Source organism: Argentina silus (assembly GCF_951799395.1).
Source record: "Argentina silus genome assembly, chromosome: 11".
Lineage (NCBI taxonomy): Eukaryota > Metazoa > Chordata > Actinopteri > Argentiniformes > Argentinidae > Argentina > Argentina silus.
In genome coordinates this window covers 6,129,501-6,151,675 of record NC_139665.1, presented here as the reverse complement: position 1 = coordinate 6,151,675, position 22,175 = coordinate 6,129,501, and the positions used below count along the sequence as shown (strand labels likewise).

Sequence of the window (22,175 nt, the reverse complement as noted above, 5' to 3'; positions counted from 1 at the left end):
TCTTAACACTGTCACTCAGAGAAACGTAAGCCAATCAGGCGCATTTGTCCTTTTCACTCGCGTTACGTTCACCGGCAGAGTCCTATTCAAGATGTCGGCGACGTCTGTGTTCCCCATGTGTGTCCGAGCGAGCAGGGGCCTCCTCAGGAGTAGAACCGGAGGCAGAGGTTCAGCCCCCGCAGTGCTGGACCTGATGCGGGGACTTTCATCGGAGCGGCCGCCGGCAGTAGAGGGGAGTGCCACAGGTGGCCTCGCTCAGGCGATACTGCAGGAGAGGCTCCAACAGAAGAGTCAGGTGAAACAAGCTCTCTCTCTCTCTAGCTGAGGATGGCCGTCATGGGAGAAAAACACATGTATCTAATCAACCTGATTGATTAATTTCCTCGAGTTGTCATTTCCAGATATTTGAACGAACTAGCTATCTAGCTACCGTTAGCTCTGCCACTGACTCTTAAGGGCAACTCCTGTCATCTGCTTGCCCGCCCGATATTCGGCTGAAATGAATGAACTGTCGGATTAGCTAGCTTCTTCTAGCATTATCAGGTTGTCAGAAACATCCAATAGCATAGCTACATGTAAGGTGTTCCTCATCATGGGGTGATCATAGATGTGTACAATTAAAGTGAATCAGTTTTAACTAGCGAGTATATTCTCAATGAAAGTTGGCCAGCTAGCTAGGTCGCTAGCTCCTTGAAATTGTATTCATGTTTATCACAACGCTCTGCTATGGCTATTAGACGCAAAGGCACAAGGGAAGATTACCTGCGGATTCAAATGTATGCAGTATGACTAAAAAATATGTGGCATCACTATCTTGCAATATTCTTGAAGGTCAGGTGAACCCACCTCCGCCCCCTAGTGCATTCCTACACGAGTTCAATTAGACTAAAGCTGTTGTCTCACAGCTTGAAAGTGTCATTCGGGTTTGAAAGGCGTTGACATTGCAAAGGAACGTTATGTTGTAGGCCTACTTGGATAGCCTAGATCTGTAGCTGTGATAACCGTCTCCACCTCACTGAAAATCAACTCGAGTTGACTCTTGAAAGCAGTCTATTCAGTCAGTAGCAGTCAGGTCTATTTCGTTGTACTATATTTTAAATTCAAAATATGCTTTTGTTACTTCACAATTGGCACTGCATAGTGAGGCATATGAACTCAAGTCAAGCATATTCCTAGAATTCCTTGCTAGCTTGTTTGTATTAGGAAGATAAGGACACCAGGAGTGTATCGGTCATTGTGGTGAAACATCCAGACCAGTGCTGATAATGGCTTCCTATTTTACATGACAAAGAGTCATATCAGTTCTTTCTCATGTGAAAGTAAAGTAATGTGGCACCCCTCCTGAAAAGGCCCCTCCCCTGACCTCACTGTGGTGTTTGACACAGGGCCAGCCCCCCCCAGAAGGTGAGGGGACGGACGGGAAGGAGGACCAGAGGCAGGACCAGGGAGAGGACAAAAAGCAAAAGGAGAACACAGCCTATGCCAAGAAGATAGTGCTGCGGCTAGCAGGCTTGATGGGAATAGGAGGCGCGGTGGGCATGGTGTACATATTCGGTGAGTCTGCGTGTTTCTCTACTTGGTAGTCTCTACTTTTCAACGGCAACAACATGTCAAGGTCTGACACTGAACCGGCAGCTGTGGTGAAGGTCTAACTGAAGATAGTGGAGTGATTTGGAATATACTCTTGCTTTAATGGTGGAATGTGTGCTGGTGAGTCTAGGCCATTTTGACTAAAATTGCAATCTTAGCTTTATCTTCTTTCAGACTTTCCTTTATTAGGTTACTGTTCCAAATGTGTGTTGAATGTGCAATCCAACATTTCAGTGAGATATTCCAGTAAACATATGTTTCATTCAGTTGTAAGTGGATTTGTGGATATATGTGGGTATATACATAGATTGATATTTAAATCTAAATGGTAATGTGTCTTGTTTCAAATTGAACTGATTACAAATTCATAACCAATAGCATTTCTTTTTTAAGTCCACAAGTTTGAATGTATGGTGGTTGGTTATTACACTGTTGATAGAGACAATAAAGGATTTGTGATGCTCATCACAAGTTCAGTGAATTTTAAACCTAGTGTTTTTTTATCTACAGGTAGCAATTCAGTTGACGAACAAGGAAACCAGGTATGTTTTCATTAAACCGTTTGGCTGAAGTAAAATGTGGTTGGTAATCTTGCAGGATGTTTCACTGTACATAAAAGCTCATGTCTGTGTGGTGTTGATTAACAAAGCCACTTTATCTTCAACCATGTATTCATATTGATGAATGGCTAAGAAACAAAGAATCTGGTCATTGAAAGCAATGGCTCATCATTGCTATTCATATGACAACATGTTCCTCCTTACTCCCTGTAGTCTTTAGCTTCAAGAGGAGAAATTAGTTCTACTTGTTGGCACAATTCATCTTGAGGTGGTATGTTCTCTAGACCCTAGATCAGGTGTGATTCTACAGACAAGATAGAGATTTCATCAAAAACGTATGCTTCTTAGTAGACTGTGGCTTTTGCCACTACATTTAGATGTTAGATGTTCTGAAAGGTAATGGTGGGTTGTAAGGGCACACTTATCACACCTTTCAGGTAGATCCTTGTAGCTTGTTAATCAATTCAAGCTATTGCCTGTGCATGGTGGTGTGTATTGTTTTCCACCAAAGGCACACTTGATGGGTAACTGTGATGTGTAGCTTGTGCCAGCCGGGGTAAAAGGTGTGGGTCTGGGAAGTGGTGGGCACTTCAAAGACCATAGTTCTTTTAATGTCATAGAAGTGGGGTCCTATTCACTTCCTTACTTCACACTGATTTCAAAGGGCACACTTCACAGGTAACTGTGATAAGTGGCTTGTGCCAGTGGAGAGGTGTGCGTTTGGGAAGTGACTACTTCAAAGAGCCCACTAGTGTGGCCCTGAAGGTCCTACTTCAAAGGACACTTCTCAGGGCACTGTGGTGTGTGCCGGTGGTAAAAGGTAGAGGTAAAGTTAGGGACTTGAAAGAGCACACACTTCTATCACCTCCTCCAGTGTGACCCTGTTTTTGTGCCCACTCTTAAAAGGGCACACATCTCAGGCTGGTGTGAGTGGAGTGTGTCAGGCCTTTGGGTGCTGGGTCTCACACTTCTACCCTCTGATTGGAGGAGCTGAGGTAATTGGAGGGTTGTGGGTGTCGCTGTGAGAAGGAGCTGGACCCTGTTCTCATTTATATTGCTTCCCCTGTAGCCGTGTACAGATACAACACCGAGACGGGACCCAATCCAGTTTTAGAATGCAGTTTTATTGATCTGAACGACCCAGTTTTAGAGCATCTCCCATCAGCTGTTGGGATCTCAGAGCAGAGATATAAGAAAGATGGATAGAAGTGAGCTGAAGAGCAAGACCACTGATAATAATACATATGAGGAAGAACAATGGTTGGACTGAAGCAAGCCCGCTCAACAGTGCAACATTGTCTTGACTTGGGAGACTAATCTAGAAACAATTATCAGTGTTATCTAGCGTTATCTCTATGATCTGGCTAGCTAGAAAGCTGGTTAAAACCAGCCAACATTGGACAAAATTACTAAGTAACAGCTAGGATTTGACATGTTGAATCTTGGAGACGCCAACGACCAACAGGAGGCTGGGTGTGTGGAAGGAGAATGGGTGGGCTAGTTCCTCCAAAAGGCACACTCCTCAGGTACCTGTGACATGTGGCTTGTGCCAGCCAGGGTGAAAGGTGTGGGTCTGGGAAGTGGTGAGCACTTCAAAGACCATAGTTCTTTAACGTCGTAGGAGTGGGGTCCTATTCACTTCCTTACTTCACACTGATTTCAAAGGGCACACTTCACAGGTAACTGTGATAAGTGGCTTGTGCCAGTAGAGAGGTGTGTGTTTGGGAAGTGACCACTTCAACGACCCACATTGGTGTGGGTGAAGGTCCAACTTCAAAGGACACTTCTCAGGGCACTGTGGTGTATGCCGGTGGTAAAAGGTAGAGGTAAAGTTAGGGACTTGAATTTTTGTTTTTGTGCCCACTCTTAAAAGGGCACACATCTCAGGCTGGTGTGAGTGGAGTGTGCCAGGCCTCTGGGTGCTGGATCTCACACTTCTGCCCTCTGATTAGACGAGCTGAGGTAATTGGAGGGTTGTGGGTGTCACTGTGAGAAAGGGATCTGGACCCTGTTCTCATTTATATTGTTTCCCCTTAAGCCAGGTACAGATACAGCACAGAGACAGGACCCAATCCAGTTTAAGAATGACGTTTTATTGATCTGAACAACCCAGTTTTAGAATGTCTCCTGTCAGCTGTTGGCATCTCTGAGATTCAACACTCCAAATGTTAGCTTTCAGTCTTGAGACGAGACGGAGCTGTCACAGCCGTTCTGTTGACAGTTAGACTATACTAATAGGGGAGATTCAGAATCAGCGATAGCTAGCGTTAGCTCTTGACCAACGGCACAGGTCACACTGGTCAAGAGGTATGTCTTTGGGAACATTGCCACTTGAAAGAGCACACTCCTGTTCACTTTACAGCTCAAGCTTGTGTCCACCTCAAAGGCCACACTTGTCAGGCTGGAGTGTGCCAGGCCCCTGGGTGCTGGATCACACACTTCTGCCCCTCCAATTGGAGGAGCTGTGGTAATTGGAGGGTGGGTGTCACTGTGAGAGAAGGAGATGGATCCTGTTCTCATGTCAATGGCCGCTCGGTCATTAGGCTCAACATTTTTGTCTTTAGTGGTACTGGTACGTGACGTCTAATGTGAGTGGCAACCAGAAAGGCACCAAGGGAGCTTATTTCAAGGAGGCCATGAGTTGGTTTGAGATTATTTGTGCCTTTTTATTAATTCAACATTTGTGTGGTGGTGCTGCCTGTAATGCATGCATGTATGGAATGAGAACAGGATGGCCAGTTCCTTCTAAAGGCCCTTCTGAGGTAACTGCATGTGTTGCCCTGTGCTAGTGGTGAAGCGTGTTGGCTAGTGTAGTCAAAGGCCACACTTCTGTCACCTCTTAGGCCCTATGGTTCACGCTACCTTGCTGTCTGGTGAACATGTGTGAGTAGAGTGTGCCAGGCCTCTGCGTGCTGGACCCCACACTTCTGCTTCCTCAGATTGGAGGAGCTGTAGTAATTGGAGGGTGGGTGTCACTGTGAGAGAAGGAGCTGGATCCTGTTCTCATGTCTACGGCTTCCTCTCAGGAACCAGACTCCTCCACCTGGCCAGGTCTCTGTCCCACAGCGCCTACCAGAAACATGGAAGGAATCTGTTTGCATGAAGGAGACATTGGAGGAATAGAGACATTGTCTCTCACTGCTGTCAGTGTAATTGAGACAGTCGATATCAGGGGACCACCAAGGAGGGTTTGAAGCGGCGAGAAGCCCAGTGGTGAAGCGGTGATACTGCAGTCTAACTGAGGACGATGCCAAACCACCTACCGAGTCGCCTACTTTCATCTCTGTGTGTCGAGTGTTCCCATGGTCCACGATTGTCCAGTGGTTGTCGGGAAACACGGCGTACCCCTGGTCTCTCAGGCCTCTCTCTGCCTTGGTGTGAGGCTGGCATGTCAATTGCCCTCAAATGAGCATTCGCACACCTCGTATAATGTCAACCCCCTCCAATTTGGCATCGCCGGAAGTCTTGTAATGAGCTTCATTCACTCACTGCACTGTGTTACGAGTGTCCCTAGACATCCCTACAAACAACACTCTCTTGAGCTGAGGAAGATTTCTGTTCTCGCGACCTCCTCTAGTCCTCTCTCTAACCCTCTTTAATGGACTACTTTTTAAGTGTATTTTTGTATTTATTTATACCAGCAGCATGGATAAATACACATATGTATTCAACCATCATGATTAGGATGAAGGTTGTAGGGGTCAATCAAGGCATGAGTCAGGAAGTAATGGAACATAATTCATACTTTGTGATTTTAGGTCTTTTTTTTGTATTTATTTTTTAATTTAACCAGGACAAGCTCATTGAGACACAACGTCTCTTTTGCAAGGGAGACAAAACCAAACAAACCATTTTTCTGCACCCCCCTTCCGATTGCTGGCCGGCCTCTCTAACCTCTCGGCTACCTGCCGCCCTTAGACCTGGCCAAGAAATCAGCAGCAGTCAATATAACATGACAGCATTTAATACAACATGAGCCAGCCTACAGAAAACATTTACACCCCTGAATAGAGTTTTGCACCAGAGTTTTAAACTAATTTAGGGGCACTAGTACATCTAGGTGAAGCATACCTTGCAGACTATTCCATGCCCCTGGTGCACACTATGAAAAGGCAATCTTGCCTAACTCTGTAACGGCCCTGGGGACTTGAAGTAGCAACCACCTAGTAGACTGTGTCTGGTAACTGTTTGTGGTGTTATCATCTGTTTATTGATTAGCTTGACTGAAATTAAATGACTGGTCTAAGACAGGAGGGCTGACATACTGGACACTGCAGCATGTGTACAGGGCAGGATTTGACCTTTGGCAGCCTCCCTTTCTTAAAACAATGTTATCTCTAAATGTCCAGTCTGAGTGCTTTAATTGGCTATCGCCAGTATCAGTGGTGGCTGCTAGTGAAGACAACTATAGCTGAGCAGGGCAAAAACAAATGTATTACCTTTCAATGGCCACCAGAGGGCACTGTATGTCAATTCCTATCAGAACTACAGTCTGTTTGTTACCTTTGACCTAGTGACCTATTTTTACCCTAAGGCCTCATTTATGCTATGTGACTCATGTGTTATCAGAATATGGCCATTCTGACAAATTGTAAACACCTAATCTTTGGATACGAAAGCTGGGGGTGTCCTTATGATTCCTGTATTGTGGCAAAATTGTCTTCCAGTAGGAACTTGTTTTGACCAATGACAGCCAGCAGGGGGAGTCATTGTGCAGCCTTAGAGTGTGGAAGCGGCACTGCTCATAGGACTGGGGGTGCAGGGAGAACAGTGTTGGGTGGTGAATAGACTTTATTAATGTCCAGAGTAGAGGAAGTTTGTCAACCATCGCAGCCTCAAATGTCATTTTAAAACAATCCCACCATGGTAGAAACAAGCACACGAGAGGGGGAGGGGATATGACACTCAGCCCTAGCTCCCCAGCCTGAGCTCCAGCCCCAGCCCACCCCTCTGTTCCCTCAAGCGGCTGTGCAGCATGTGGCGTCCCCCTTGGGCCTCCGACTGGTCCCCTTCTCTCCTCTCCTGTCCTCCATTGGGCCCACAGCCCCCTTGGTGGGCCCTGCTGGGGAGCGGAGGGGAGGGGACCTGCTGGCAGATGCAGCTGAATATTCATCAGCTGGGAGATTAATGTGGCTGGTAATTGGTGGGCTGGTGTGGCGCACTGCTGAACGTGTCACTGGGGGGGAGGAGCATGGGGGGTGGGGTGGGGTGGGGTGTGTGGGGAAGGGGGAGGAGCCTAGGCCTTTAAGGGCACCTAATGCATACAGACAACCGGCCATACTGCTTCAAAAGACTGGACAGACAGACGCTTCGCTGGGACGGACTGCACATTGATGCTGGGCTGGCCAGGGGCCACAGGGATGTCAACAGTTTGACATGGGCTAGTTACTACTACACTTTGACATCGTCTAGTTACTACCAGTGTTGTTCTGGACCCTTCTCTCTAAAGGGGATGTTTTGAATGCGCTTGAGCATTGTGTTTCATGTGAGCATGTGTGTTTTCTACGGGACGCCACGCCTCGGAACACAGTGGCGACACGCTTTGCTCTTTAGGGGGAAGTGTGCCTACGCTAAAAATAGTTGTCTTCATATTTAAAGACCCTGGATGTCTAAATTTGATGTGTACGTCAGAGCTCAGAGTTGAGGACCTACGTTTTTTAGGAAGCCTGACTTGGACCTTGTGTCTATCGTCTCCCAGCCTAGCTGACCTGGTCCTCCGCTGCAGCCGCTGGGAGTGACCTAGGAGGCACCACACACACACACACACACTCCCCAGCATTCGCCTGACCAACGCCCACAGCCCATAATCACACATCATTATTCATAGGGTCATTCAGGTTACCTGTTTAGTATATTATTATTTTTAAAACATTTTTTAAAAATAATTTCTTGCCAGGTCGCCCTCACTCGAGATGTCTAACCTCAAGGTTCTTACAGTACCTGGTTAAATAAATACATGTCTTATACATGATAGATGAAAGAAATCTCTTGAAGACCAATGTCTTGTTCAACAGGAAGCTTTGACACTCAGTCGGTGTACAAGTGAACAGGATTCTAACTCTGTTTCTTCTGTGTTTTTGTCTTCTTACAGATTCCAGACGAGTTTGATAATGGTGAGTTCTTTCCCCTTGCTGTCTTTATTCTAAATCTGCCTTTTCTATATGATTCTATTCTGTTCTCTAGACGTTTGTCCTGCTCTGTTCCGTTCCGTTCATACTTTCTGTACTTTAATGTTTTCCACAGTTCCCTGTCTTTGAGTCAGTTGAGTGTTTTATTAGGAACACTATATCTGTAAATGCCTGTTTTGGTTCACCTGTGTGTGCTCACATCTGCTCTTGGGCTGTAAAACGCCATGTGTAAAAACACATTAAAACCCTGAAATTAGTAAATAAGGTTTTATAGCTGAAGGAAAGCTAAAGGCTACTTTGTGCTTGTAAACATTGTTGTGAAAACAAATGTGTGAGTGACTTGGGGGTGCAGGCTGTGTGTAGCTGTGTACTCATAGTCAGTGTGTAATGTGTGGTGAGGTGGTGTAATGGTGTGGGGAATGTTTTGTTGGCACACTTTGGGCCCGTTAATACCAATCGATCATCACTTGAATGCCACAGCCTATTTGAGTATTGTTGTTGACCATGTGCATCCCTTCATGGCCACAATTTACCCATCTTCTAATGGCTACTTCCAGCATGATAATGCACCATGTCACAAAGAAAAAATCATCTCAGACTGGTTTCATGAACATGACAATGAGTTCAGTGTTTTTCAGTGGCCTTCCCAGTCACCGGATCTGAATCCAATAGAACACCTTTAGGATGTGGTAGAACGGGAGATTCACAGCTTGAAAGTGCACCTGATAAATCTGCAGGAATTGCGTGATGCAATCATGTCATGATGGACCAGGAATCTCAAAGGAATGTTTCCAACATCTTGTGGAATCAATGCCATGAAGAATTGAGGCTGTTTTGAGAGCAAAGGGAGGCCCTACCCAGTATTAGTATAGTGTTCCCTATAAAGTGCTCAGTGAGTGTATGTATATGTTTGTGTGAGCATTCTCAAAGCTCTACTAATCCATTACCCACTGGGACCATTGCTGATACACACACACACTCACTCCACCCCTTTATCCCCAGTGTCCAGATGAGACCCCCTCTGGCTTGCCTGAGCATGTGTGCTGTTGTGACGCTGGTGGGGGTGGGGGGGGGGGGGCGTGTATGATAGATCGCCCCACTGAGGGATGCCACCTTGCAAGCGGCCTACACCCAATGCCACAGCAATGCCAACCCCCCCCCCCTATAGGCTCCACCTCTATCTGGCATCGTCCCCACAAACATGACATGACCCAAAACACTCTGCAAACCTCACGCTGCTATTTCACTACAACTGTCCGTCACATTCCGCCTGGTTGCTTCCCAAAGCGCAGCGCAGCGCTGTGTGTTCCGTGTGTCCTCTACCCCGGTCGGCCAATCAGACTCACAAACGATGGAATCGTGCCTTTTAACTGTCACACTCTTCACCCTCCAGCTAGCTCGCTAGCAGCATGGGCTGAGTGGGAATGTGATGGGGTCTTCCTGAGAATGCTAACGGAATGACAGGAGGGGGGGGGGCCCTACCCGCTTCAAAGCCATGCTAATTCCCTGGACAGCTGAGGGCCTGTCCTCCGTAAGTGTTGATTTGACATCCCATAGAGCAGGTGGCCCCTTCGTAAACGCCTAACAATCGCCCAGTGATACCATTAATGACTTAATTAATTCCACCGGCGTCCCTCCCGTCCCGTCCCTCCCATATCTCTGTCTCTATCTGCCACGGCTGCACTGTTTTATTTATTGGACCTCGGAGTCCCGGTCGCTAGCTCTGCTGCTACGGCTGCTGCCAGTATCCTGATCCAGCCCTGACGCACCCACAGCGTTCACTACGCCTAATGAAGGCCCATGATGACTTTAGGGGCCAGGGGAGAAACGCCTCGGTCCCCAGGGGGAGATGGAGACAGTGTTTCAGCCCCCCAGTCTCTTAGCCCCCCCCCCCCCCCCTTCCAAGTGGCAGAAGGCGAGCGGAGGGATGGATGGATGGAGAGACAGAGGGAGGGATGAATTGGGGGGGGGGGGACCACCACACGGGTCCTATGATCGGTCCTCAGGGACTGCCACACAGGTCTATGTGCAAACAGGCGTGCCCCCCCCCCCCCCCCGCCCTCCACCCATGCTGCCACGCCAAGTGACGGTATCCAGAACGGGGGGGGGGGGATGCCGTGGTGAGGTTACTGTCACCCAATAGCTGTCGGACGCAGCGCTGCACTTTGACCTCTGACCTCTAGTCCCCTTAGACAACACGGTGACCACTGGCAGGATGGCTTCAGTCACAACCCTCCTGTGTTTCCTGCAGCGTCTTTTACTGTTGGTAGTTAGTTGCGGGATCGGGGGGGGGGAAACACGATGTTTTAGTCGTGAGCGTGGAACATCTGTGAATTCGGTGCGGTTTGGAGAATGAACCGTTGGTCGGTCGGTCGGTCGAGTTATGTTTCAGAACGGTTGTGTTGGATCGTGTACCGTTGTCGGGACTGAATGAAACCCCAGAAACTGAAGACTTTCCTGAAGCTGTAGGGACATGGAAGTCTTGTCTCTCCTGGTGTCATCATTCAGCCTCTGTGTGTCCCCATTAGTGAGGATGTATAGATGTGTGTGTGTGTGTGTGTCTGGCTGTGATGTGAGGAGAGGAGGTTGCTCTCTGCTCATGTCTCTGGCTGCTGACACTGTAAACTCACCTGGCCTAGTGCTGCTGCTTATGGCTGATGTCTCACCGACGCTCCGATCTCACTCACTCACTCACTCTCACTCACTCTCTCTCTCACACACACACACCTCCTGGAATGGACCAACAGCCTGTGTCCCTAAGCCTGGTGGTGCTCTAACAGAGGGAGAGGCCGCCCCCCCCCCCCACCTCAGTCTAACCACACAGAGCGAGAGGACAGGCCCAACGACCGTTTTTCACTGCCCTTAAGAAAGTCGTGATTGACAGCGCGGGCCCATAAGAAAAAGGAAGGAAAAAAAAAAAAAAAAGAGCTCCCCCAAAAAGAAAAGAGTGAGAGAAGAAAGGCGATTGAGTAATAATGGCCTTTGGCAAACTAGCGGAGCATATGCCACCCCGGTCGAGGATTAAAGGAGCCCTTTGTTGTGGCCAGAGGCCTGGCCATCGATCTCTCTCTTTCCCCCTTTCTCTCTCTCTCTCTCTCTGTCTGTCTTTCTCCCCTCTCTCTTTCTTTCTCTCTCTCGCGGGTTCTCTCTCTCGTGGGTTCTCTCTCTCTCTCTGTCTCTCTCCCCCTACCTCCCTCCCCCCGGTACACTTCCCCCCTGTTTAAATGGACAGTCCTCCAGAGAGCACCAGAGGCTGTTGGATGCTACAAAGGGCTCCCCTCTCCATTACACTCTCAACCAAGGTGAGGACCATAGACCGGCGAGAGTGCGCCTTCTTCTTCTTCTGTTGGACTTTGTTTCCCTTTTATTGTGAGAGAGAGAGATTCCCTCGTTCATGCTCACAGGACCATCCCCTGTTCCCTGGTGGACAAATGTTCATGTTGTCATCCTCGTTTCTCCTCCGTCCCTCCATTGCCAACCCCCCAGTCCCTTTATTACCATGATAAAAACCTGCCTTTATCCATCCTACCATCACACACGCACGCACGCACGCAGAGAGACGCATTCACACAGTTGTTCAAACTATAGCATATAGCGTGTGTGTGTGTGTGCGTGCGTGCACGCGTGCGTGCGTGATTACCTCCAGCCTGGCGTGGGTCTCTCCAGTCCCAGGGGAGGGCTTTATCAACAGGGCCGGTCATAATCCCACGCTCCCTGGAAGAGGTTGTGTTCCCCTCAGGACTAATCAAATGTGCAGGGGTGATAACACACACATGCTGCTGGAGGGGAGGGGGTGTTTAACCAGCTTGGATGAGTCCCCCACCACACACACACACACACACACACACACACACAGAGAGCCCTGCTGTTGTAGTTGGGGGACCCAGAGGGAAATTCCTGGTTAAACAGAAGTGTTGTGGTGCAGAGTGTTGTGTGTTAGAGTATGGGTCCATAGAGACCCTGTTGGGACAACCCCGGCGTCCCAAGAGCGACGCATTTCTACATCCTTATATTAGGACCGCATCTGGCCGACCTTCTACTGCACTACCGAGCTGAAATAGCTTGTTAGCTAGCCAACTCATTAACTCTAACTGCCCGTTACAGAAATGGACCACAGCACCCATGAATCTAGTTGTGAATAACTGTCTACCTCACAGAGATGTCTGACGAATCATCATCTCCTCCTTTTTTTCCCATCTCCCCTGCAGCCGCCCCAGTTATCCAGCAGTTGAGAAGGACCTTCAAGTATTTCCAGGACTACAGACAGGTGGGTGATGATGAGACACAGACGTGGTGGTGGTGGGGGGGGGGAGGGGGGCACATCGGGGGCAGCAATCATACATACCACCACCATTGGTACTTCACCTGAACACCTTCACCTGAGTCCATCTGAGTGGCAACGTCACACACCGCCATTTCTCCTCTGCCGTTAGAATTGTGCCTCTCGCGTAGCTCATGTCGCCCCAGCTCCATAGTTGAGCCCTGGGCTTGGTCTCTCAGGCCAGTAGGGTCTGAGAAGGAAACAAAAGTACAGGGAGGTAAGAAGCGGTGCCTGTGTGTAGATGCCTGAGTGTAGGGGTCTCTGTCTGTGTGTAGGGGTCTCTGTGTTATGTAGGTCTCTGTGTAGGTCTCTCTCTGTCTACTGTGTTTACGGAGGCAGGTGCAGCCAGTAGCCAGGGAGGCCTCTCTCTGCATGGGCCCGCAGCTGCTGTTCAGTTAGAACCTCCCCCCCCCCCCCCCCCCCCCCCCCCCTCTCTCTCTCTCTCTCTCTCTCTCTCTCTCTCTCTCTCTCTCTTTCTCTTTCTCTTTCTCTCTCAAATCCTCCCCGGTACCTCTTTGATCTCTCCAATGGAGCGTGAACTGCCTCCTGTCATCTTCGTGTGTGTGTATATATATACACACACACACACACACACACACACACACACACACGTGTGCTCACAACCATTCCCCACCCTACATCCAGACTCTCCCTCCTAGTGCACACACACCCACCCGTGCGCACACATGACTTCCAACATAGATTTTGACCCTCATCAGCTCTATACTCACGTTTATCAACCTAGATTTTGAGCTGCTACACACACACACACACACACACACACACACACACACACACACACTGTCTCTCTCTCTCTCTTTCCTCCTCCCTGTCTGTTGATCTGTGTGTTTATGGGTTACGCCAGCACAGAGCAAACCGATAGACCAGGAAGTAGACTTCTCCCCTTCCAGGGGAATTCCACGTATCGGTTATCGTCACCAGGCCATTTCCGACACAGTCCCAAGCTGTGCATACAATACTGCCCAACACCAAAGTGGCTGGTCCACATTCAGGAAAATGCACTTCTGACTTCATCAAATTGGATTTCACCGTGAGCTATATTTGGAAATGCATTTACTTATTCATAAGTAAATGAATAGTCACTTACTTATTTGTTTGAGTAAGTGAATCATCTATCCAACAGTCGTCATTTTCTAACGCCCGTTTCTCTTTCTATCTGAGCCGATTTCTTGTCATTTGATGAACTGGGTTGTTGTAGGGTTGTGATGTCATCTCTGTGCACCCTCAGATGATCATTGAGCCCACGAGCCCCAAGCTGCTCCCGGACCCCCTGAAGGAGCCGTACTACCAGCCCCCCTACACTCTGGTCCTGGAGCTCACAGACGTGCTGCTGCACCCAGAGTGGTCGGTACGTACACGCTGTCAGCGCCCACCCATACCTCGCCCTAACCCACCCCACCCTAAACACCATATACACCTCACCCAGAGTGGTTGCCACTCACCCTAACACACCTCACCCCAACATACCTCAACCTACTGCCTATCCCTGCCCCCCCCCCCACCCCACCCCACCCCGCTAAAACATGTAGGTCTACCTTTCCTTGTTATTCCACACTGGTGACGGCTGGACAACTATTATTCATGAACAGACAAGTTAGTATTTGGGTTGAACTTTGTGTCGGCCTAGCTTCCCCCCCCCCCCCCTCCCCTCCTTTCCCCATTTCCTCTGTGGGCTGGGCGGCCATCTGGCCTGTGTTGGTTGCTGTGGGCCTCACCACCTGTCCACCTCCACTCTCTGTAAAGACACCCCCCCCCCCCCATCTCTCCACTTTCACCTGCGCCCTCCACCTGGCCCTCTCCTCCCCGCCTCCTAACAGTTCCACCACCTGAGAAACCCCCCCCCCCCACACACACACACCTATTCCTACCTGAACTCCCCCCGTAGCCCCCCCTACCTAAACATGCCCCCCCCCGCCCCGCCCAGGCCAGGTGTGTGAGCGAGCGGCGCGTGCGGTAGACAGGTGGGCCGCCGCCCGCCGTAACCCGACACCTGCCTCCGCACAGGAGGGGGCTTTGATTTCATAAGAAGAAAGAACAGTAGTGTGATTCTAGCCAGGGCCCTATTGTCAACGTAACACGCACACACACACACACAGTCGTTTTCAACCTCCAATGAATAAGATATCAAATGTTTCTCTCACAATGAACTTCTTAAGAAGAAACAGTTGTTACTTCCATGTCTTTGGTGGATGTTCAGTGGTTTTCCAATTTTAAAAACAACAAAAAACCAAGATAGTATTTCACTGTGGTGGATGGTATTATTCCTGTTATGTTGTCACATGTGACCTGGTATGACTTATCTTCTACAGCTGGCGACGGGCTGGCGTTTTAAGAAAAGGCCTGGCATCGACTTCCTGTTCCAACAGCTCGCGCCCCTCTACGAGATAGTTATCTTTACCGCTGAAACCGGCATGGTGAGTCACGTCACAGGAGTTTGGCATGTGTCCCATCATGAGGTCACAGTCCATTGATTCTGCACCTGAGGCCCTGATGAAAAATCCACTTCAACAGTTCTTCCATGGAACTTTATTGTTCCCAGTGTGACTTTGCAGACTTTTTCTAACTAATGTTGGGTCATAAGGGCTTATAAGATTCTTTGAGTTACAGAATTCCCCCCAGGATTCCCCAGAAGTTCTCTGCTCTTTCTTTCCTCAAAACGTCTCATGTTTCCGTCAATACTACAGTTGTATAGACTGTGTTAACACATTGGCACAGAACAGAGACCATTACCATATGTCACATCATCTCCTAGACACCTGCCTCACCTACACACCACCCGTGTGACACCTGCCCCTGCCCTAGCCGATCAGAGCTGTTGTTTCTGGCGGTTGGAGCTAGCTTGTTGTGACCACACACTCCTCTCCCTGTCACCTCCTTGATCCTTCCCTCAGGCCTTTTGTTCATCGGTCTTCCCCAAAACAAATCCATTTCTCCGGACTTGAACGTGATTCACATTGAACACGGTTCACACGGAGATGATCCACATTGTCTTTGATCCCAGACAACATCCGGGGTGTGATTTTTAGTTTGTTTACGGTCGTGGCTGTTTTGGCAGCAGTTCTAATCATCGGAGGCCTATTGTCTTCCTTAACGACCTGCTTCTATGCCAACAGGAGGGCTCTGAATGGCTGCTGTTTACGTCCAAAGACCTCTTTTATTTAGGCCCACATTTATATGCAAATGTGCATGGCCCAAGGTCTAATTGGCTGCTTGTTTTAGTTTGTTTTCTCTCAGTAAGGTGAGGGGGCATGGTCATGTTTATTGTCTCTGGGTGCCTTGGGTGTCAACAACAGAGGAGGTTAGTGTGTGTTCTAGTGACACACAGAACCTGAGGTAGTGGTCCCAGGTCTGTTCTAGTGACACACACACACAACCTGTGGTAGTGGTCTCAGATCTGGAACTGGTTCTAGACAATTGTTATTACTATTGTTGAAGGTACACACAGATCTGGATTCTCTTGAACAATAGATGTTTATCTCAATGAGACGCACCTGGAGAAATCAAGATGAAATAATGAGAGCAAAGAGCATCAAGTCCAGGAGGATTTTGAACTTTACGCATTTTTTACGTGCTCCTGGCCAGGCAAGTGGTCCAGTTATCACTGGGTTGGAGAATGTAGAACCACTCAACACCGGGTTCTCCACCTCTACTCTTTGAGAGCTATACTGGGGCATCATACTTGCCTTCCAGCACAGCGCTAACACGCCTGCATGCTAGGCCTCGTCATTGTTCAGTGCCTTCAGTCTGAACTGAATCAGCTGGAAAATGTAATATGTCAGAGGTGTGTGTGTGAGAGAGAAGAAAATTATTCAAACTAATTCAAGTGTGTGTTTCCCCCCCCAGACAGCGTACCCTCTGATTGACAGCATCGACCCCCAGGGCTTTGTCATGTATCGCCTGTTCAGGGACGCCACGCGCTACATGGAGGGACACCACGTCAAGGTAAACCACGGTCTGGCCTCGTCTGTCTGACCCCTCCTCGTCCCCCCGCGACCCTCCAGAAGAGTATGCGTGGCTGTGTTTGTTTATGGTTGTCCATCACTATTTCTGTGACGTTGCACTCTTGACAGTCGTTTCACGTCGGCTTCCACCCCGGCCTCTGGCCTCAACAGAGGTTAGAGGTCATTGAATGTGGTGCATGCACCATGGAGACAATGCTGTGGTCTGTAGGCGGTATTGCCAGTGACCCACTTGTTCAGTCACATACCTCTATGTTTATCCACTTGGTTGTTTATCTTGGGACATTTTGATCGTATTCAAGATATGAGTAGGATAGGCTAGGACTTGAGTTGAAGCCCATGTTGTTGCTCTCCTCCTTTTCAAACACGGGGCGGCACAATGGTGCCATGGCCCCCCCCGCCCCCCCCCTGCTGGGTAGCAGCCTTCTGCTCCTCCATTGATTTTCCTATACTCTGTCTCCATCCCTCTTTTTCCCTTCCTAGGCCCCTGACAATAGAGCCCCTCCCCCCTTCCCTCCATCCCCCCTTTTCTGGGCCTCATTAACCTTATGCCCCCCCCCCACCCCAATCTCTACTCCCTTCTCTCCAACAACCTCAGTCTGTCTTCGTGTATGTCTGAGAGACAGAGGGGAGAGTACACTAGTATTAACAACTCTGTTTACTGACCTTTAGCATTGGAGTAGAGATCTAATGCATATTTAGCCTACCAGGGACTATGATACTGAGAATGGGATATCTTTGCATTACTCTTGTTGGGTGCAAAGCTTATCCAGGGTGTGTGTGTGTGTGTGTGTGTGTGTATATATATATATATATGACACACTTTTGTACAAGTTGAATAACAAAATTCCAGAAGAGTTTCTTTTTTTCCAGAGGAACTTAGTTTACTAATAACCATACTGGCGTTTAGTTTGAGTGGTTTTGTAAAACATGGAAACCTATATTGGCAGAGTTGTTTGAGGACAGTTGTTCCCATGTTAACTACAGACCTTTAAAACACCTCACCACCAGGCATGAATACTAGAGTTGTGAGATTGTCCATCCTTCAACTGGTGAAGATAGCTGGCCTCTCATCTCCTCTCACCTGAATGCACCCGAATGTCTCCTGTCACATTTTAACAGTGCCTGACCCCAACCACTTCTTTTGGTGACCCCCTCTGCTCATCCCTCTCTTTGCCCCCTCCTCTTCTCCCTTCCCAGCACCTCGTCCCCCTTCCTTCCCTCCCTCCCTCCCTCCTCCCTACTCTCCCTCACCTTCCATCTGGCCCTCTGAAAAGCAACAGGGAGGCAGAGAGGGAGCGAGGGAAGCGAGGGAGCGAGAGAATAGGTTTTGAATAGAGGCCTCTCTCCCCCGAGGCCCACCGGGCGTCTGTCTGAGGGGTGAATTTCGATGGAGTGTTGTTGTAAAAAAAAAAAAAAAAAAAGTTTTCAAACAATGTAAAGCCACAGATGTGATATGCCAATATAATCGCCCCGGATCATTCTGACGAGTCACATGTCGGGACGTCTTCTCCCGTCTAATCGAGCATGAGGGAAGCAAACCGAGCTGGACCTTGTAGAGGGGGTCCTAGAGTCCTTTTAGAAAGCAGTCGGTGGAAGACGTGACCTTCTGTCACAGGTGGAGGGCTGGTGACAGGCACCACAGGGGTGTCCAACTGCCACATGAAGGCTTTTTGTCTTGTTGTTTCTGTATCATTTTCTTTTTGATAGTTTTGTCATTTCTTTGTTCACTCATAAACCTGGAACAGTCTCAGAGTTCTGAAGTCTCAATGCCCAGTCGATGGCGTTGAGCTTGTTTCGACCAAATGTGCTGAGGTTTGTAGGTCCACAGGTGTGTATCGCCAGGCCCCCGCACCATATCCACTTCTGGGGAATAAGCTCAATCAAAAACACAGGCGAACCTCTCGTGTAGAATGATTTTAATTCAAGCCAAAGCGTTGTCAAACCGGTATGGTATGAACACTGAGCAACACTACCATGGCAGGAAGGTTGGTTCTTGGGGGGCGATTATCCGGTAGGCAAGCCCCCAGCGCAGTAGGGAGATGGGCTTTACTCTGGGACATGGGCCTCGCGTTCGGTCAGACCACCACTCTCACATGACAGATGAAGGGCCAGTTGTTGGAACAATTGGTGTGTGTGTGTGTGTGTGTCAGCCACACGCCTCCTCCAGCGCGGGGCCTGTCGCCTTGTTTAGGGATCACCGAGGTTGGCTGGTTGTGAAACCGGAGCTCCATGCACCACATTCACACGCGCACCATCCGACACACACACACACACACACACTCAACAGCCGGCACAGGCACACACACACACTCAACAGCCGGCACACGCACACACACACACACACACGTGGGCTTGGGTCCCATCTCGGAAGGAGGGCAGATGCTTTATTTGGAGTGAGGAGAATGTACTGATGAATCCACTGGGCTTTCCCGTACCCCCTTCTCTCTCTCTCCCTCTCTCACACACACACACATACACTCACACTCACTCTCTCCTGGCCCAGCTGGTCCCTGTGCAGCCTCAGTGGAGGGCCTAGGGAGCAGATGGAGAGGGACCCTGCGTCATCCTTATCTCCTGGGGTCATCTGGATCCCCCCTGAGGTCCCTCTGACACAGGCCTGGCCGAGCTCGGGGAGAGGGGGGCGCCTGTCAGTCTGTCTGGCTTTCTACTGGTATTTTACACATCTACAGATGTGTGTTCATGGAAACATTGTGTTACTTTATGAGCTGGTTTTTTTATGAGCTCTGTCTTATAGGTGATGAGCTTTCAACCAGCCTTTAAAATATGTCCAGAAAATGTTTTCTGTAACTTTAATTACCATCATTAACTATCATTAAATGTTAGATCACAAATTCTTTCTCCGATGGTGTTTTATGTGATTATCTAATTATCGCTTCCCCCCCCCTCTCCTTTTTTCCCTTCTCTCTCTCTCTCTCTCCCCTCCCTCCCTCAGGATGTGTCGTGTCTGAACAGGGACACCTCCAAGGTGATCGTGGTGGACTGTAAAAGGGAGGCCTTCAGCCTCCAGCCCTTCAACGGCATGGCCCTGACCAAGTGGGACGGCAACTCAGAGGACCGGACGCTCTACGACCTCGCCGCCTTTCTCAAAAGTATGCGTTCGCGTTTCAGTGTGTGTGTCGGTCAAAGAGAAGCACTCCGCATTCTTACATTGCGCGTGCGCGTGCTCCTTCTCCACTATCACTATATTTTTTTTTTTTATGGAGTCTCTGGGCTCTTCTATCTTTCTCTGGTGCTAACATGCGCTGGCTGGCTCGGAGACGGCGCCAGAATGTTCCGAGCGCTGTCGAGCATCAAGTTAACCAGCATGTTTGGTACAAGTGTTTTATACGTCCACTGCTTCCTCCACCTCCCAGTCACTCCTGTGTTTCTCTTGCAGCCATCGCTCTCAGCGGGGTGGATGACGTGCGTTCGGTCCTAGAGAACTACGCCCTGGAAGAGGACCCCATAGAAGCCTTCAAACGCAGACAGGCCATGCTAGCACAGGTACACACACCTGACGTGTTCTAGACCATGGCAACAAACTGTTGGACTGTTTCCTGATCTCCTGACTCATGTCCTATCAACAAGAGTAATGTTTAATTCTCAGGGTTAGAGAAGATAAGGCTCCGTTTCAGACGAGTCATTCTGAGGAAAGCCTTGGTTTTTAGGTGTAGCTTACTATGACCTCCACACTAGGAGAGCAGTCTTTGTCTCTTCGGTGGAATCTCTTCCCTCAATAACCCCACTTTCTGGATTAACCCCTTGTGTTCTCCAAACAATAATACTCTGTAGAAAATGGTTTTATGCCCCTTTTTTATTTTTATTTTATATAAATAAAGCTCTTCAGTGCAACTTATTCCAGTATCAGGAGGCCTTTCATAATGGCCTAAATTCTGATGGTAGACTCATCACAACTATTGAAACGTGTGTGTGTGTGTGTGTGTGTGTGACAGGAGGAGGAGCAGAGGCTGGCAGAACTGGCCCAGCAGAAGAAGCAGGGCATCTCTTTAGGCTCCATCGCCGGACGCTTCTGGCGCTCCAAGCAACAGTGAGTGGCACTCTCACTCGCACCCACCAATCGCAGCCCACCCCGCTAACAGTGGCCGGCCAATGGGACGGTGGCAGCGGTCACCCGGGGGGGCGTCGCGGCGTGTCTGGACGTGTGGGGAATGAGGCGAAGAGAGAGAGAGAAAGACCGTCCAATCAGCTGTCACCACCAGCGAGGCTCCAATAGAATGATCGGTACCTCTGTACCAGAGAAGGCACTTCCTGGATCTCAGACGCACTGCTTCCATTGGTCCCTCGTTGTCACCTGACATATACGAAACGGTGCAGATCGGTCACAGACATGTTCATCGAATCCTTTTGAGTCCACGTTCATCAGCTCAAAGTCATCGGTCGTACGGAGACGGACCAGAGAGAAGTGCACTTATCTGCAACTCCACGCACTTGGATCTGGATCTGGATCGCCGCACTGAAAATGGACTTGGACCAGCTTTGTGCAACAGTTTCTTTTCACTGGTTTAAGTTTTTTTTTTTTGGGGGGGGGGGGCAAAATGTATATCAAAGACTGTTCTGACCTGGGTTTAGAATAACACTATTATTATTATAAGATATGTTGCACTTGGAAGACTTGCTGAGCTTCTCATCTCCACCAATGAGAAGGCCAGGTACGGGACGGGCGCAGGTCAGAGCCGAGGAGACGTCGTCCAATGGTGGCTTGGGGCACTGCGCTGTACAACAGAGGGAGAGACATTTTAGCCAGTCAAGCCAAAGAGAGCCATTGGACATTTGGGCTGGTGCCATTCTTCAGAGAAACAGAGAGATAATGGGTCATCATGTCTGAATATGAATGTGCTTGTTGAATGTTTTGTGAGATTCAGTTGATGTGAAGCGTTCACATAGTTTCCGGTGAAAACAATAAACAATATTACATCTAGCCGTGTCCTGAGTGGTTTGACTAGTGCAGTGTTCTCTCCTGTTTCAGGTGGCATTATAACTGGGCCATGTGGGGTCACATGACAACCAGCTGATTAAAGGGGCACTCATTTTTCAGCCAACTGGCTGGCCTGCCTCTTGTAGTTTGTTTTATGATCTAATGCACTGTCCATACTGTATGAATATGTATATAGTAGGCTGATTTGTATGTTTCTGTCTAAAGCTTAACTTTTAAACAATTGTATGACGTCATAGTTTAAATGATGTACGACGTTCGATATAGTGATATTGATTCAATAAAGCTAAAATTGAGAGATGGGGCTAATTAAATGTGACAACTCAAATTCATAGACAAAGCTCTCGATGCAAGGACCAACAGTCCATGATTTTGGAATAATAGTTTTAACATGCAAAGAGCAGTAGATGTATATGACCATTATCTGTTGTGCTCAAGGAATTACGTACCATAATAGCAGTATTACCTTTTCAAAACATTCTATTTATTCATCATTTGTACAACAAACTCCTATATCAATATATAATACATAAACAATACAATAAGTATGTTCATATTAGTGGGCTTGCTTCAGCAAGTCCAACTATTGTTCTTGCTCATACTTATTAATCTCTTCCAATGTTCTCACTGTAACGCCTA

At 48.6% G+C, this 22,175-nt stretch overlaps 1 protein-coding gene across 1 annotated transcript; it reads left to right on the top strand.

The window, feature by feature from the left end:
- Positions 1-91: 91 nt before the first annotated feature.
- On the top strand, positions 92-21,712 carry timm50 (translocase of inner mitochondrial membrane 50 homolog; the record flags this gene model as incomplete). The annotated part of the gene is made up of 11 exons (XM_083680364.1): positions 92-295; positions 1,386-1,554; positions 2,101-2,132; positions 8,242-8,263; positions 12,487-12,545; positions 13,849-13,968; positions 14,930-15,034; positions 16,464-16,562; positions 19,536-19,692; positions 19,980-20,086; positions 20,536-21,712. 11 exons carry the CDS (start codon positions 92-94, stop codon positions 20,632-20,634), a joined length of 1,173 nt encoding a protein of 390 aa, XP_083536490.1. The 3' UTR covers positions 20,635-21,712.
- Between the last annotated feature and the right edge of the window lie 463 nt (positions 21,713-22,175).